The following is a 17,580-nucleotide window of genomic DNA, read 5'->3' as shown; positions in this document are numbered from 1 at the left end:
CTCTATTTTTGTTTACAGCATTTAACTTAAACTGTAGCACACCAGGCTTGAGTTTTGCTATAAATTTTGTTAAACTTACCCATGTTAATGATGATGAAGAAAAATATTATTATTTTCATTAGAAGATAAAATAGGTTGATAGAACCAAAACATGTTGTAATGGAAAATTAATCTAAACAAATTATAAATACATGCAACACTACACCCACTGTAAAGTTGCTAGTCCTGTATTAAATCTTGTCCTCTGGCATGAACTCCTAAAAGTTTATAACCACTAAGCATACCAAAAAAGGCTTGCCAGTAATGGTTGCAATGCTGCAAGCACAAGTGTTAAAGCTTGACCTGATTTATTTATAGATTGTTTTTTTTATTTGTCAAATCAAATTAATTCATACCACAGTATGTATGGAAACAAATTACAAATGAAATAGTATGGTCAAATTTAAATATGTATTTGCAATACATTTAAATTCTATGCAGTATAAAATCTTAAATTGAGTTAAGAGATGTTGGTAAATCTGATGTATTGTAATCAGTGCAAACATTATACATGTAGGATTGTTTCCTATGTTGAATTAGATTTTAGGCTCAACTGGTTCACATATGTTACCGTGTCAGTTAAGAGTTCACTTATATTACATGAAATATATGGACAGAAAATGATTTCTTATCTTGTATTACATGAGACAGTTAGATGGCAAATTATTTTGCACTACAAGATGGGGGCCAATGGGGGCGTCAAATGCAAATGAAAATGCATTAGAGCCTTTTGAAGACATCCCCATATTTAGTTTCTGCTTGGCCTGCAGAATGACATTAATATAAGGAGGATCATGATGAGATGGACAGGCTGCAGGGGATTTCAGAGACGACGAACTGCTGGTAAGTGAGACTGATGTTTCAGCTGTCATTAATAACAAAGAAGTTGTATTAGAGATGCTTAGTGCTTGATAAAAGTGTTTGTTTACTTAACAGTTTAATGTTTATTCAGATAATGGCATGATGATGTGAAATAGGATAAGGTCATCAGTGAAGAAAGAATATTCCAAATAAGTAAGGAGTCAAGGGTAAAAAATATGGTTGTGTGACTATAATTAAAATTTAGTAAATGTAAATGAGTAATATTACACTAATCTGCATTTGGTTATAATATACTAATCTGTAATCTCTATACTAACTGTATCACTTGAAACTCAATGAATAACTCAAACATCACAAAAAACTCTTTGTTCATTTAGGGGTTGTGAAAAGTTCCTCTGTGATTGGGTGGTAGAAAAAGGTGAGAGTTACCTTTTCTCTATTTAAACTACAGAATATAAAGAATCCATGTATCATACAGTCTTCAAAACAAACAATGCACATCAGATAAGAGGAAAGTTAATTTATGTTTGTCAATCTACAGAAAGCCGCCAACATGAGTACTGACGCGGAGATGGCCGTTTATGGCAAGGCCGCCATTTATCTCCGTAAGCCAGAGAAGGAGAGGATTGAGGCTCAAAGCGCACCCTTTGATGCCAAATCCGCTGCATATGTGGCTGATGTTAAGGAGCTGTACCTTAAATGTACAATCCTGAAGAAAGAGGGTGGCAAAGTCACCGTCAAAGTCCTTACCACCCAAGAGGTAGGTTGAAGTTTCATGAAACTCACAGCAGTGAAACTTACTGTTGGAATTTCAAGACAAGCTGAAATTGTGTTTCAATATTTCAGGAGAGGACGGTTAAGGAGGATGATGTCACCCCTATGAACCCTCCCAAGTATGACAAAATTGAGGACATGGCCATGATGACCCATCTCAATGAAGCCGCTGTGCTGTATAACCTCAAAGAGCGTTATGCAGCATGGATGATCTACGTAAGCTCTTCTGCCTATGGAGTAAAGTATAATATTGCACATGGACTCATATACAACATACTGTGAGTGGTCATATCTCTCTCATCCCCTTCAGACCTACTCTGGGCTGTTCTGCGCAACTGTGAATCCCTACAAGTGGCTCCCAGTGTACGATGCTCAGGTTGTAGCTGCTTACAGAGGCAAAAAGCGCATGGAGGCTCCACCCCACATCTTCTCTGTCTCTGACAATGCCTACCAGTTCATGGCTACTGGTATGTTCTTGTCAAGAAAATGTATAAACTATCAATAAACTCAATAATTTATGTTACATAGATAAGAAATATATTTCTTCATTTTTCCTTTTGCAGATAGGGAGAACCAGTCTGTCTTGATCACGTAAGTTTTACATCTATTGCACCTCTGTAAGACCAGTAGCATCAAATGAATTGAGTTAATTTCTCTGAATCTACATATCCATCCCCAGTGGAGAATCTGGTGCTGGAAAGACTGTGAACACCAAGCGTGTCATCCAGTACTTTGCAACAATCTCAGTGGGTGGTGGAGAAAAGAAGAAGGAGCAAACATCAGGAAAGATGCAGGTAAATTATCATGAGTATTTTCTAAAAACATTGAAAACATTTCTGAAAAATGAACACAAAATAGAAATGTACTAATGAAATGAATATTAAAAAAAAAAAAAATGGATTTCAGGGGTCACTTGAGGACCAGATTATTGCAGCCAATCCCTTGCTAGAAGCCTATGGTAATGCCAAGACTGTGAGGAATGACAATTCCTCTCGTTTTGTAAGTATGGAGGGATTTCAAACTGTGAGAAATATCTTCAATTATATACTGCCTATGCAGAGGGATGTTAAACAATACGCTATTCCAAACAGGGTAAATTCATCAGAATCCATTTTGGCACAACTGGTAAACTGGCTAGTGCTGATATTGAGACATGTAAGTATCAACTTCACATATTAAATGGAATGACTGGCATTATCAGTGGTGTAGATTTTGAATCATGAACAATGCTTATAGATCTGCTGGAGAAGTCTAGAGTGACGTTCCAGCTTCCTGATGAGAGAGGCTACCACATCTTCTACCAGATGATGACCAACCACAAACCTGAGCTGATTGGTGAGCTAAACATTGTGATACAATGTTAAAACAACCCACGTTGTTCACATGGTCCATAACCAGTCATTACTTTAAACCTTTTTTGATCTCCAGAAATGACGCTCATCACCACCAACCCCTATGACTTCCCCATGTGCAGTCAGGGTCAGATTACTGTGGCCAGCATTGATGACAAAGAAGAGTTGGTTGCCACTGATGTCAGTGATGTTCACTCTCATTTTCATTTTCTGAATCTATTATACATTCAATATTCCATCACAATTACTCAGTAAAATGTATTTTCCATAGTGACTTTTACTCTCTATTGAATACAGACTGCTATTGACATTCTGGGCTTCACCAATGAGGAGAAGATGGGCATCTACAAGTTTACCGGTGCTGTGCTCCACCATGGTAACATGAAGTTCAAGCAGAAGCAGCGTGAAGAGCAGGCTGAGCCAGATGGCACAGAGGGTGAGGATTAACTTCATGGATGAGTTAAAAAACCTCTGGCGTTAAACGAATCAAATATGCGTTTTCTATTATGTCACATTTTACATGATTGATTGATTGATTGATTGATATGTTTATTTGAGTGTCCTGCACCATTTATGGTGCCCAGCCCATATGGGCACAAGACACTAGACAACAACAACAGTCAGGATGGCAATATGACACATCATAATATACAGTTCCACAAATTCAAAAAGAGAACACTTCATAAACATTCAATTTCCATGACAGAAATTAACTATGTTGGATACAGTGTTCGCTGTCTTAGCTGCCATGCATTTTCTATAAATCTTGCTAAAACAAAAATCTCCTCATTAAAGAGCCAACTCAACATATCACCTTCAGACAACCAAAACAAATCAGGGTTCTTCAACTGAATTTTTTCAAATAGATGATTCCTCAAATTGCTGTACATAGGACAGTGAAACATAAAATGAAATTCATCCTCAACAACACCAAGATCACAGAAAACACATAAACGCAGCTCTTCAGGAATACCTTTATCTCTGCCTACCTCAATTGCCAGTGGTAAGGTACCAGTTCTTAACTGAGCACATAAGGACCTCTGCCCTCTCTTTAAATTAAATGTTCTATAAGGTTCTGTGAAGTAATCTTCTTTAATCTGAACGTAGTTTCTGAGCTTTGGCTTCTTCCAAATCTCCTCCTTCCATCGTTCCTTATGGATCTTTAACAGTTTTTGTTTGACTATATTTATATTACACTGCAAATTGTTCCTGAAGATTAAATGTAAATCAGAAAGAGAAAATATTGCAGAAACTTCTCTTGACCAAGGATAACTGTATGCTCTGTCCCAATTAAAGATCTTTTTGGTCAGCCTTTCCACTGGCAACTGGACAAGGCGATTCCATAGCCGAACTATTTCACATCTCTGCTTCACAAGACATGACTCCCATCCCATGTCCCCTTCAATAGCCCCCTTTGCAGTATATTTATGCACCCCGAGAAAGCACCTCATGGCTCGACTCTGGATCGCATTACAGTCAGGGGCATCCTCAAAACCCCACACACCTGCAGCATAAAATAAAATTGAGCCAACCATTGAATCATAAAGTTTTACAAATCAGTCATATATCTAGTAAATGTATTTTTGTGACATTTTCAGAGGCTGACAAGATTTCTTACTTGTTGGGCCTGAACTCGGCTGACATGCTGAAGGCTCTGTGCTTCCCCAGAGTGAAGGTCGGAAATGAGTATGTCACCAAGGGACAGACTGTGCCACAGGTTAGCAGATTATTCTGTTAATTTCATACGCATCTCATTATTAAGTCACAAGCCAGTGCATGAATACGTTTAAGCTTCAATTTCAGGTAAATGCTTGTGAATACCACGAAGGAGTCCTTTATTTGTCCCTCTATGAACAGTTACGAAAGACAGCGGAGGAGTGTAGATCAATATTTTTGATCAGGAATTGTACTTGAGCCCAGTTTTAGGTACTTTAACAATGCATAAACAAGAAGAAACACAAATATAACTCCCATGATTCACTAAACAAATTGCTCCAAAATTCAGTGGAGAGAAGTTTCCCAGTTCCTCATGAAGCTAAAGTATGTAGAAAGTATTTCTATTGTAATCGAGAAATTTCACTAATTACATTTATAGTTTGCATCTGAATGTCCTCTGTTAGCTGTTCCTGCATGTGTTGATGGATTTCAATTGATGGATCTCTACTTTATTAAATCACGACCGTCCTTGTGACACTGTGGATTCTAATGATATTGATTCAAATGAAACTTTTCTTCAGGTCAACAACTCAGTGAGCGCCCTGGCTAAGTCTATCTATGAAAGAATGTTCTTGTGGATGGTCATCCGCATCAACCAAATGCTGGACACCAAGCAGCCAAGGCAATACTTCATTGGTGTGCTGGACATTGCTGGCTTTGAAATCTTTGATGTAAGTATGCATTCATGGTAATGGACTAGATCATTTTGTAACAAAGTTTGTGATATATTAGGTTAATCCTATTTCCACCGACAGTTCAACAGCATGGAGCAGTTGTGTATCAACTTCACCAATGAGAAACTGCAACAGTTCTTCAACCACCACATGTTTGTCCTGGAGCAAGAGGAGTACAAGAAGGAGGGTATCATCTGGGAGTTCATTGACTTTGGCATGGACTTGGCTGCCTGCATTGAGCTCATTGAAAAGGTACACAATAATGTTGTGACTTTATGTTAGAATTCATGATATGCTACAACAGTGCCTCTTCATGATGTATCTCTTTGCACTTTTTATACAGCCCATGGGCATCTTCTCCATCCTTGAAGAGGAGTGCATGTTCCCAAAGGCCTCAGACACTACCTTCAAGAACAAGCTGTATGACCAGCACCTCGGTAAAACCAAAGCATTTGAGAAGCCCAAGCCAGCCAAAGGCAAGGCTGAGGCCCATTTCTCTCTGGTGCACTATGCTGGAACTGTGGACTACAATATCTGTGGCTGGCTGGACAAGAACAAGGATCCCCTGAACGACTCTGTTGTTCAGCTGTACCAGAAGTCTGGTGTTAAACTGTTGCCTGTCCTGTATCCCCCTGTCGTTGAAGGTACAGTATCACTTTATAACGCTAATTAGGATTATGGGAATTAATTAATGTTTTTGTTTTTAAGATAAACAATATGCCTACTCAAAAAAGTCAGTTGAATGATAACTTTCAAGCTTGATCATAAGTAAACAACACTGAACCTATCAACTCATGATATTAATAAATCAAAATCAACAGAGACTGGCGGTGGCAAGAAGGGAGGCAAGAAGAAGGGTGGTTCCATGCAGACTGTGTCCTCACAGTTCAGGGTAAAATTTAAGAACAGCCTAAAGTGCCTGTTTGTAATTAAACTCAAATAAATGCAAAATTTTTCTTATTTTATGTTTTTCATGAAGAATATTTGGGTTTATCTTGTATCTACAGGAGAACTTGGGCAAGCTTATGACCAACTTGAGGAGCACTCATCCTCACTTTGTACGTTGCCTGATTCCCAATGAGTCAAAGACTCCAGGTACACTGACAGCTAACTAATGTTCTTAATATTGTCCATACAGTTTGCAGTCATTTAACACAGCTTGGCGGTAGTGGGTCTTTTACTTTGTCATAATAATTATGAAGTAACAACCTCTTCACAGGTCTGATGGAAAACTTCCTGGTTATCCACCAGCTGAGGTGTAACGGTGTGCTGGAGGGTATCAGAATCTGCAGAAAAGGTTTCCCTAGCAGAATCCTCTATGGTGACTTCAAGCAGAGGTATTACCTAATTTACCACAGAGTTTTCCTAACTTTGAAAAGAAGGTCTCGAATGTGACCATTAACTGTTTTGCAATAGGTACAAAGTACTGAATGCCAGCGTCATCCCTGAGGGACAATTCATTGACAACAAGAAGGCCTCTGAGAAGCTGCTTGGGTCAATTGATGTGAATCATGAGGAGTATAAATTTGGACACACCAAGGTAAAAAAAAACTAAAAAACTAAACTCCGTTTCATGGATGAAAATCAATTGTCATAATATTTTTATGTTCTCGTCAGGTGTTCTTCAAAGCTGGTCTACTAGGTACCCTTGAGGAGATGCGAGATGAGAAGCTTGCTATTCTGGTCACCATGACTCAGGCTCTCTGCCGTGCCTATGTCATGAGGAAGGAGTTTGTGAAGATGATGGAAAGGAGGCAAGTGGAAATTCTAACCATATATTTAGGCTGAATGCAGTGCCAAAATGACTTTGTACATAACAGTGATTTCCTTCCATAGGGAAGCCATTTACAGCATCCAGTACAACATCCGCTCATTCATGAATGTGAAACACTGGCCATGGATGAAGGTGTACTACAAGATTAAACCCCTTCTGAAGAGTGCTGAAACTGAGAAGGAGCTACAGAACATGAAGGAAAACTATGAGAAGATGAAAACAGACCTGGCCACAGCCCAGGCTAAGAAGAAGGAACTGGAGGAGAAGATGGTGTCTCTTCTGCAGGAGAAGAATGATCTGCAGCTGCAAGTGGCATCTGTGAGTAAATGTCAACAGAAAGCTTTGTTGATTTCTCACATCTTTTCCAGAGCAAATGTTGAAATGTTTCCCCCTTTTCACTTTTGCTCTAACTAGGAAGGAGAGAATCTGTCAGATGCTGAGGAGAGATGTGAGGGACTTATCAAGAGTAAGATCCAGATGGAGGCAAAACTCAAAGAGACAACTGAGAGACTGGAGGATGAGGAGGAATCCAATGCTGAGCTAACTGCCAAGAAGAGGAAACTGGAGGATGAATGCTCTGAGCTCAAGAAGGACATTGATGACCTGGAGCTTACCTTAGCCAAAGTGGAGAAGGAGAAGCATGCCACTGAGAACAAGGTTCAAGGATATTCACTCTGTCCAATATATCATCCAATATTTGAATAATTACCCAGTTATGACAATGTGTTTTTACATATTCAGGTGAAGAACCTGACTGAAGAGATGGCTTCTCAAGATGAGAGCATTGCTAAGCTGACAAAGGAGAAGAAAGCCCTCCAAGAGGCACATCAGCAGACTCTTGATGACCTGCAGGCAGAGGAAGACAAAGTCAACACTCTGACCAAGGCCAAGACCAAGCTTGAGCAACAAGTGGATGATGTGAGTTCATGAACATGCTATTTGCTATTTAATAAGAATATATGCTTGCTGTTAACCCTTTGTAATTATAAACACATGGTATTTTTCAGCTTGAAGGTTCTCTGGAGCAAGAGAAGAAGCTCCGCATGGACCTTGAGAGAGCAAAGAGGAAGCTCGAGGGCGATCTGAAACTGACCCAGGAATCCATCATGGATCTTGAGAATGACAAGCAGCAGTCTGATGAGAAAATCAAGAAGTAATGTGGACAGAATTTGAAAACTGTATGCACAAAATATGTTATTGCCACCAGTATCTTATGATGATGTCATTTACCCAACAGGAAGGACTTTGAGATAAGCCAGTATCTCAGTAAGATTGAAGATGAACAATCCTTGGGTGCTCAGCTACAGAAGAAGATTAAAGAGCTCCAGGTGTGTAATGTTTGATTTCAAATCTATGTCAAACTTATCATTGAGTTTTTATGCAATGTGTCAGTTGCATACCTTCATTTAACAATATTTCTTAACTTTCAAGGCTCGTATTGAGGAACTGGAGGAAGAGATCGAAGCTGAGCGTGCTGCTCGCGCCAAGGTTGAGAAGCAGAGAACTGACCTCTCCAGGGAACTTGAAGAGATCAGTGAGAGACTTGAGGAGGCCGGTGGAGCCACTGCTGCTCAGATTGAGATGAACAAGAAGCGTGAAGCTGAGTTCCAGAAGCTGCGTCGTGACCTTGAGGAGTCCACCTTACAGCATGAAGCCACTGCTGCTGCTCTCCGCAAGAAGCAGGCTGACAGTGTTGCAGAGCTGGGAGAACAGATCGACAACCTGCAGCGTGTCAAGCAGAAGCTGGAGAAGGAGAAGAGTGAATACAAGATGGAGATTGATGACCTGTCTAGCAATATGGAAGCTGTGGCAAAAGCCAAGGTATAACGTTATTTTATAAACATATGTACTTTATATACACACTTGAGAAAAAACATAGTATTAGTGGGAGAATTATTGAACCTGTCTAATGTTGATAAACAGGGAAATCTCGAGAAGATGTGCCGCACCCTTGAGGACCAGTTCAGTGAACTTAAGGCTAAGAATGATGAGAATGTTCGCCAGATAAATGACATCAGCGGTCAGAGAGCAAGACTGATGACAGAGAATGGCAAGTCTTACTTTCATTGACTTGTTCATAAAATATACCAATGTACTTTTGAACTCAATCCATAATTAGACTCAATCTATAATTAGTAGCCATTTTTTTTTTACTTCAATGCTGGGTCAGTTGGAAATGTATATATTTAAACTAAAACAAAAGAATCCATTTCCATCTAGGTGAGTTTGGTCGTCAGCTTGAGGAGAAAGAAGCCCTTGTCTCCCAGCTGACCAGAGGCAAGCAAGCCTTCACACAACAGATTGAGGAGCTGAAGAGACAAATTGAGGAGGAAGTTAAGGTGAGGAAAATGGTCAGAGATTTCAAGATTTTTTAAGGATTGTATGTTCATACATTCACTGTTTTTTATTTTAATAATCTTTTGCAGGCCAAGAACGCCCTTGCCCACGGTGTGCAATCAGCCCGCCATGACTGTGACCTTCTGAGGGAACAGTTTGAGGAGGAGCAGGAGGCCAAGGCAGAGCTGCAACGTGGAATGTCCAAGGCAAACAGTGAAGTGGCCCAATGGAGGAGCAAGTATGAAACTGATGCTATCCAGCGCACTGAGGAGCTTGAAGAGTCAAAGTGAGTCAATGAAGATTTTGTTTTTCCTTCACTGTCTCTACAAAATACTTGTTAGAATATTATACATGAATGATTACATTTGGCAAATGCTTAACAGGAAAAAGCTTGCCCAGCGCCTTCAGGAAGCTGAGGAACAGATTGAAGCTGTGAACTCCAAGTGTGCGTCTCTGGAGAAAACCAAACAGAGGCTCCAGGGCGAGGTGGAGGACCTCATGATTGATGTGGAGAGAGCCAATGCTTTGGCTGCCAACCTTGACAAGAAGCAGAGGAACTTTGATAAGGTGTGTTGACACTGATTACCTTGTCACAGCCACCGGAATTGTCAAAGTATAACCATTCCAAAATTGGGTAACATTGCTCATTTTAAATTACTATGCAGGTGCTGGCAGAATGGAAGCAGAAATACGAGGAGGGTCAGGCAGAGCTTGAGGGAGCTCAGAAAGAGGCTCGTTCTCTCAGCACTGAGCTGTTCAAGATGAAAAACTCTTATGAGGAAGCTCTGGATCAGCTGGAGACCCTGAAGCGGGAGAACAAGAACCTGCAACGTGAGTTCTTATCTGATAATGTTAGCAATAGTAATTGAAATTGAAAATAGTAATTGAAATATTGAAATATGTTCATGATTGTTAATATGTATATATCAGTTAGAATGAGACACATAGCCTTCATTCTTCGATTTAGCAATATTAAACATATATAACCTTCTGCAGAGGAAATCTCAGACCTGACTGAACAGATTGGTGAGACTGGAAAAAGCATCCATGAGCTGGAGAAGTCCAAGAAGCAGGTGGAGACAGAGAAGTCAGAGATCCAGTCAGCTCTTGAGGAGGCTGAGGTGAAATTTCAACTGGAAAGCTTAACATTAGAATTGCTAATGTATAAGTTATCCTTTGTCCATGAAATTTACATATCTTATTGAACAATAGAGACATGCCCAATATTACATTCAGAAGACAACACGGGCTATGTTTTAATATTTGTTACATTTTAGGGAACTCTGGAACATGAGGAGTCCAAGATTCTGCGTGTCCAGCTGGAGCTCAACCAGATCAAAGGTGAGGTTGACAGAAAGCTGGCAGAGAAAGATGAGGAAATGGAGCAGATCAAGAGGAACAGCCAGAGGGTGATTGACTCCATGCAGAGCACTCTTGACTCTGAGGTCAGGAGCAGGAACGATGCCCTGAGAATCAAGAAGAAGATGGAGGGAGATCTGAACGAGATGGAGATTCAGCTGAGTCACGCTAACCGCCAGGCTGCTGAGGCCCAGAAGCAGCTGAGGAATGTCCAGGGACAACTGAAGGTACATCACATGACAACTGTACATGCCATTCTATGTGCAGCAACATTCTGAACTTTTTCTGTTTCTACAACACAATCTTCACATTAGGATGCCCAGTTGCACCTTGATGATGCTCTCAGAGCGCAGGAAGACCTCAAGGAGCAAGCCGCTATGGTCGAGCGTAGGAATGGTCTCATGGTGGCTGAAACTGAAGAGCTGAGGGCTGCTCTGGAACAGACAGAGAGAGGCCGTAAAGTGGCTGAGCAAGAGCTGGTGGATGCTAGTGAGCGTGTTGGATTGCTGCACTCTCAAGTAAACAAAATAATTTCTACACTAATTCTATAATCAATACATTTTTAAATAATATGTGCACATCATTATAGTCATTGCTAAACTGTATTTTTCCTTCCTCTTCCTAGAATACAAGCCTTATGAACACAAAGAAGAAGCTGGAGGCTGACCTGGTCCAAGTCCAGGGTGAAGTAGATGACAGTGTTCAGGAAGCAAGGAATGCAGAGGAGAAGGCCAAGAAAGCCATCACTGATGTGGGTTTACATTTTATTTCATAGTCACCCAGATCTCATCCATACATCTGGAAGAACATGAATTTTGTATGGCATGCAAAATGAACATAAATAATCCTTTTTCTAGGCTGCTATGATGGCTGAAGAGCTGAAGAAAGAACAGGACACTAGCAGTCATCTGGAGAGGATGAAGAAGAACCTGGAGATCACAGTCAAGGACCTGCAGCACCGCCTGGATGAGGCTGAGAACTTGGCCATGAAGGGTGGCAAGAAACAGCTCCAGAAACTGGAGTCCAGGGTAAGATAACTGTTACACAGATTACAGTAAATGACATTACAAAATATGCAAAATAAGTCTCATAGTTTATAATTAATTTCTGAAGGTGCGTGAGCTGGAGGCAGAGGTTGAAGCTGAACAGAGACGTGGAGCAGACGCTGTTAAAGGTGTCCGTAAATATGAGAGGAGAGTGAAGGAACTCACATACCAGGTATACCAAGCTTACTTTTGTAACAGTGTTCCTATTGACTAAATGACCATATTAAAAGATATGTCAATTATTAATGGTCATTCATGTTTGTCTTCATACTTACATTAGACTGAAGAGGACAAGAAGAATGGCACCCGGCTGCAGGCTCTGGTAGACAAGCTGCAACTGAAGGTGAAGGCCTACAAGAGGCAGGCTGAGGAAGCGGTAAGTTGAAATCATGTAAAAATACTTCATCTATTTGCAAACGTTTTCACAATTTTTACTCTAGTCTTAGGATTTGCAATGAGAATTTATGATGGTTTCACAGGAGGAGCAGGCCAACACTCACCTGACAAAGTGCAGGAAGATTCAGCACGAGTTGGAGGAGGCTGAAGAGCGAGCTGATATTGCCGAGTCTCAGGTCAACAAGCTGAGAGCTAAGAGCCGTGACTCTGGCAAGGTAAACACACGTTTTTCATCAGTGCATGTTAATTCATTGAATAGAAATGTTGAAATTACTGAAAAATTTGTTTATTTCACAGGGAAAAGAAGCAGCTGAATAAATTCTCTTATTAAAGCATCACAAGAAGTCATAAAATATGATGACATTGTTGATTGCATACAATAAATGTTACCACAAATATTTCCCTTTTGTCTGTTATTATTCAGTAACACTTTATAAAAAAGTTGTATTAACTAACATGAGTTAATGCATTAATTAATGGTGAACAAATGGTGAACTAAGGCATGAATAAATGTCTTCATGTTAACTGACTAACAAATGCATTTGTAAATGCAGTAATTAAACTCTGTTCTTCATCCTTCATCAATGGTTTCCTGCTGATTAGTTAGTGGGCTTGCTGTAAGCAACACTTGCGTTGTTCTTAGTCTAACTTATCATTATTCTCTCCAAAATTTTGCCACCTATCTACTCCTTCATACTTTCATCTATAAACTTCATTCAAACTTTAAACTGTTCAGTCCATACTGAAATCAGAGGTGTGCATTCAACTTTTTCATACCCTTTATACTTTTTTTTCAACCAATTAGTGCTGTTGATATGTGACTATTCGCAGAGTTAAGTTTCGTTTTCTCTGCCATCTTGTCATTAGCATTACGGTTTTTGAACTTAACTAATTCCACATATTTTCAGCTAGAAACTTGTAAATTGTTCAGCTCCTTTTGGAAATCTGTCCTTGTATTCAACTTTTTGATATCTCTTACAATTTTTAAGATATTTAACTTATAAAGCCGTTTTTTTTCCGACCGATCCACATTTGATATGCAAATTATCTGATTTTGTGCCCAACCCGCTTTTGATATGCAAATATTCAGATTTTCATATCAAATACGGATTTGTCGCTTCTACCATCACTCACTCTACTGTAGCAGAACCGGGTGGAATATGCCTGCCCTTACAAAAAAGAAGTTTATTCAAGTGTGCTATTAGTATACTTCTTTTAAACTAAAAAATAAGAGAGTATGCTTTCAGTTTACTTTTTATGTACTTATCAGAGATATACTTAACAAAAGTATACTTGAGTATATTTGGATTATACTGAAAAGTATACAGAAAAGTCTAAGTATACTTGGCTTATACTGAAAAAATATACATAAAAGTCTAAGTATATTTGGCTTATACTTGTACTTAATCTTTTGATTGAGATATACTTAAGAAAAGTATAATTAAGTATTCTTGCCTTATACAGAAAGTTTAAGTGTACTTGGCTTGTCCAACACTTTTGATAGAGTAGCCTATTAAATACATTTTTCACACATATTAGCTTCTTTGAGGTAGTACTCCAGCATATGTTTTACATACTTTCTTATAAACTTACATGTTCAAGTTTACAAGTCAGCTTTGGGGTGGAATAGTTTAGAGTAAATAGTACATGGGTGGAACTGAACCTGATCTTTTATGTACACAGTGTTATTAACCCACAAAGAAACAGATAAACATTTGGCTGATTTTATTGACAATTCTTCCAAGGTGTGAGAGTAACAGATTGATTCATACTGGCTGCATTTATAATCCATTACCAGAATATATATATATGTATATAGTGTATATGTAGTGTATATGTATGTATATAGTGTACTAGTTATATACTTACGTCAATACTTCTTGGGACTAAATTGGCCCACTTTTTAGTTTATAAAAGTATACTTTTAAGTACACTTTAAGTGTAAGAGTAGTAAACTTTGAGTACACAACTAGCTTACATCTAAGTTTTATTTTGTACTGCAACTATACTGTGAACTATACTATAAGTGAACTTATACGTACTAGTTATATACTTCTAGCCCACTTTCTAGTTTATGAAAGTATACTTTTAAGTATACTGCAAGTAAACTTATATATACATACTGCTAGTTGACTAGTTACGTAATACTAGTCCACTTTTTAGTTTAAGAAAGTATACTTTTAAGTACACTTTAAGTGTAAGAGTAGTAAACTTAGTAGTAAAACGAGTACACCACTAGTTTACATCTAAGTTTTATTTTGTACTGCAACTATACTGTGAACTATACTACAAGTGAACTTATAGGTATACTGTTAGTCTACTAGTTATATACTTCTCGCCCACTTTTTAGTTTATGAAAGTACACTTTTAAGTACACTTTAAGTGTAAGAGTAGTAAACTTTGAGTACACAACTAGTTTACATCTAAGTTTTAAGTGTCCCACATTGTCGGACTAGGAAGAGGTCTATAAGGTGGATGGGAGATAGATTAATAATAAGTAATAATACAAAAATAAATAAATAGATAACTAATTAATTAATCAACCAATTAATTAATCAATTAATAAACCAACTAAATTGATTAATTAATTAATTAATTAATTAATTTTAAAAAGAAAAGAAACGCTAATACTAATACTACCTTTGACACCCCCTGACAAAAATAATACTACTGCTGTTATTACTACCGCCACCACCACCACCACCCCTAATAACGATAATAATACTAAAGTCAGGGAAGATGCCCATACTATTGTTTTTGAGACCTGCTTTTTTCTGGCTCATGGTCAAAAGTGCTATAGTAGTTGGAAAACTAGCCCCAATGATTGACCAGTGCTTGTCCCGCCTTACTGAGTTGATGAATTTGACCAATGACCTATCAGATCTGGGGTGGCCATTGGGATGGCCAATAAGATTTCCGAGGTGGCTGTGGTCACCCCAGGCCACCCCCTAAAATCGCCATTGCCCATATCATCCGCAGATTTAGCACTTTTCATCAGAGCGGCAGAATGTGTCTTTTTGCACTAAAATGGTTCCACTGAATCTGTTCCAGATTATTCAAAATCAAGCTGCTTTCATGCAACAAATTAATCTGAGGTTTATTTTTTACGTTTTTTTATTTTAAGAGTGTAATATACCTCCTGCAAATGAAACACTTTATCTTCAATTAAATTTTCTCTTCTTGCAGCTGAGCCGTGTCCTCCTCAGGGTTTGTAAGACCCAGACCACCCAGAGAGCTGCTGCTGGATGGGACATCCTGCAGGACGAGAGGGAGGTCCTCTCAAGTGTGTGTGTCTGGAGATGTGCTGAAACAAGGGCTTGTTTTCGGTTTTAATTTGTCCATCAAGAATTATCATTTCCATCCATCCATCCATTTTCTAGCCACTTATCCAGCTCAGGGTCGTGGTGGCAACTGGGCGAGCAGAGCAGCCCGGACATCCTTTTACCCAGCAGCTTCCTCCAGCTCTCCCTGAGGGATCCCGAAGCACTCCCAGGCATGCTGGAAGATCTAATCCCTCCAGCGTTTCCTGGGTCTACCCCAAGATCTCCTCCCAGTCGGTTGTGTGATTCCTAACCTCTTGTCAAAAACAAAACAAAATTCACCAAAAGCGTTAAAGCCTAGCTATTATGCTGCTCTGTGACCTTTAATAGTGCAGCATCTTTGCCCTCCCCAATTCATGCAATGATCACATTTGAGTGTTCCAGGTAGTTAAACACACAGTCTCCCATAGCACTAAGGGGTTTACGTGGCGGGCCACCAACAGAGAATACCCATTAGATGACAAAAATAACCTTCTTTACAGCAAGCGTAACTGAAGTTAAGCTTACCTGTTTTTTCTGTTTTCTTTTTATCTCCACTCTGCATTTTGCCAGAATGGTGTACTTACATTTCTCACACTCAGGAGTTTTTTACTGCAAAATGAAAGGTGCTGTTTATCATATCAGAGATGGCTCTCCACATGTTCTTCTTATGATGACTAGTCAGAGTGGGACTAAACTTGCCCTTAATTACAGATTTGTATTGCAAAGAAAAAGTCTCTCCTCTTCCCTACAATTCAGCTTCCTTTCTGTTTCCATGAACACATACCACATAATAACGTGTTTAGAAAGGCTAGAACCCGAAAATGGATTGTTTTAAAGTAAAAATGGTAAATCAACAATTTAAAAATGGAAAATGGATGGAAAATAGAAAGGATTTAATATCATGGTGTGTAAGTGAAGAAATCAGTTGAGACCATACTACAGTATAGGTTTGCCTTCATAAATGTAACATTCACACATTAAATACCTCATTAGACCTCATTATGCTTAAACTGTAGCACACCAGGCTTGAGTTTTGCTATAAAATTTAGTTAACTTACCCTCGTTAATGATGATGAAGAAAAATAATATTATTTTCATTAGAAGATAAAATAGGTTGATAAAATCAAAACATGTTCTAATGGAAAATTAACCAAACAAATTATAAATACATGCAACAGAACACCCACTGTACTGTTGCTGCTTCTCTATTGAATCTTATCCTCTGGCATGAACTCCTAAAAGTTTATAACCACTAAGCATACCAAAAAAGGCTTGCCAGTTACGGTTGCAATGTTGCAAGCACAAGTGTTAAAGCTTGACCTGATTTATTTATAGATTGTTTTTTTTATTTGTCAAATCAAATTAATTCATACCACAATATGTATGGAAACAAATTACAATGAAATAGTATGGTCAAATTTAAATATTTATTTGCAATACTTGCAAAAATTCTATGCAGTATAAAATCTTAAATTGAGTTAAGAGATGTTGGTAAATCTGATGTATTGTAATCAGTGCAAACATTATACATGTAGGATTGTTTCCTATGTTGAATCTGTTAGATTTTAGGCTCAACTGGTTCACATATGTTACCGTGTCAGTTAAGAGTTCACTTATATTACATGAAATATATGGACAGAAAATGATTTCTCATCTTGTATTACATGAGACAGTTAGATGGCAAATTATTTTGCACTACAAGATGTGGGCCAATGAAGAGTCAAATTCAAATCAAAATCCATTAGAGCCTTTTGAAGACATCACCATATTTAGTTTCTGCTTAGCCTGCAGAATGAGCCTCAATATAAGGAGGCTCATGATGAGATGGACAGACTGCAGGGGATTTCAGAGACTACGAACTGCTGGTAAGTGCGACTGATGTTTCAGCTGTCATTAATAACAAAGAAGTTGTATTAGAGATGCTTAGTGCTAGATAAAAGTGATTACTTAACAGTTTAATGTTTATTCAGATAATGGCATGATGATGTG

At 38.6% G+C, this 17,580-nt stretch overlaps 1 protein-coding gene across 1 annotated transcript; it reads left to right on the top strand.

Annotated features, from left to right (window-relative positions):
- Positions 1–1,414: 1,414 nt before the first annotated feature.
- On the top strand, positions 1,415–12,686 carry LOC139647060 (myosin heavy chain, fast skeletal muscle-like). Its single transcript, XM_071522886.1, has 39 exons — positions 1,415–1,621; positions 1,708–1,851; positions 1,946–2,102; positions 2,199–2,226; positions 2,315–2,429; positions 2,542–2,634; positions 2,727–2,790; positions 2,872–2,970; positions 3,064–3,167; positions 3,285–3,423; positions 4,586–4,704; positions 5,225–5,374; positions 5,459–5,629; positions 5,721–6,021; positions 6,199–6,269; positions 6,385–6,472; positions 6,597–6,714; positions 6,794–6,917; positions 6,995–7,131; positions 7,214–7,469; positions 7,566–7,808; positions 7,893–8,069; positions 8,159–8,304; positions 8,389–8,479; positions 8,583–8,972; positions 9,075–9,201; positions 9,372–9,490; positions 9,578–9,774; positions 9,872–10,055; positions 10,154–10,319; positions 10,485–10,609; positions 10,766–11,074; positions 11,162–11,365; positions 11,473–11,598; positions 11,705–11,875; positions 11,961–12,065; positions 12,174–12,269; positions 12,373–12,504; positions 12,587–12,686. Exons 1-39 carry the CDS (start codon positions 1,415–1,417, stop codon positions 12,605–12,607), a joined length of 5,814 nt encoding a protein of 1,937 aa, XP_071378987.1. The 3' UTR covers positions 12,608–12,686.
- The last annotated feature ends 4,894 nt before the right edge of the window (positions 12,687–17,580 follow it).

The sequence above is a fragment of the Centroberyx affinis genome, unplaced genomic scaffold (genome assembly GCF_046629955.1).
Source record: "Centroberyx affinis isolate AG114_WGS23_722 - 3 ecotype Tasmania unplaced genomic scaffold, CSIRO-AGI_Caff_v1 ptg001041l_1, whole genome shotgun sequence".
Taxonomy (NCBI): Eukaryota; Metazoa; Chordata; class Actinopteri; order Beryciformes; family Berycidae; genus Centroberyx; species Centroberyx affinis.
Note: the sequence above shows the minus strand (reverse complement) of the source record. Positions and strands in the feature narration are given on the sequence as shown.

What these genes read in the sequence shown, in the direction of transcription:
- LOC139647060 (XM_071522886.1), top strand. Translation starts at nt 1,415, where the DNA reads ATGAGTACTGACGCGGAGATGGCCGTTTATGGCAAGGCCGCCATTTAT. An exon ending in AAGTCCTTACCACCCAAGAG is followed by an intron (nt 1,622 to 1,707) that starts GTAGGTTGAAGT and finishes TCAATATTTCAG; the next exon opens with GAGAGGACGGTTAAGGAGGA. An exon ending in ATGACAATTCCTCTCGTTTT is followed by an intron (nt 2,635 to 2,726) that starts GTAAGTATGGAG and finishes TATTCCAAACAG; the next exon opens with GGTAAATTCATCAGAATCCA.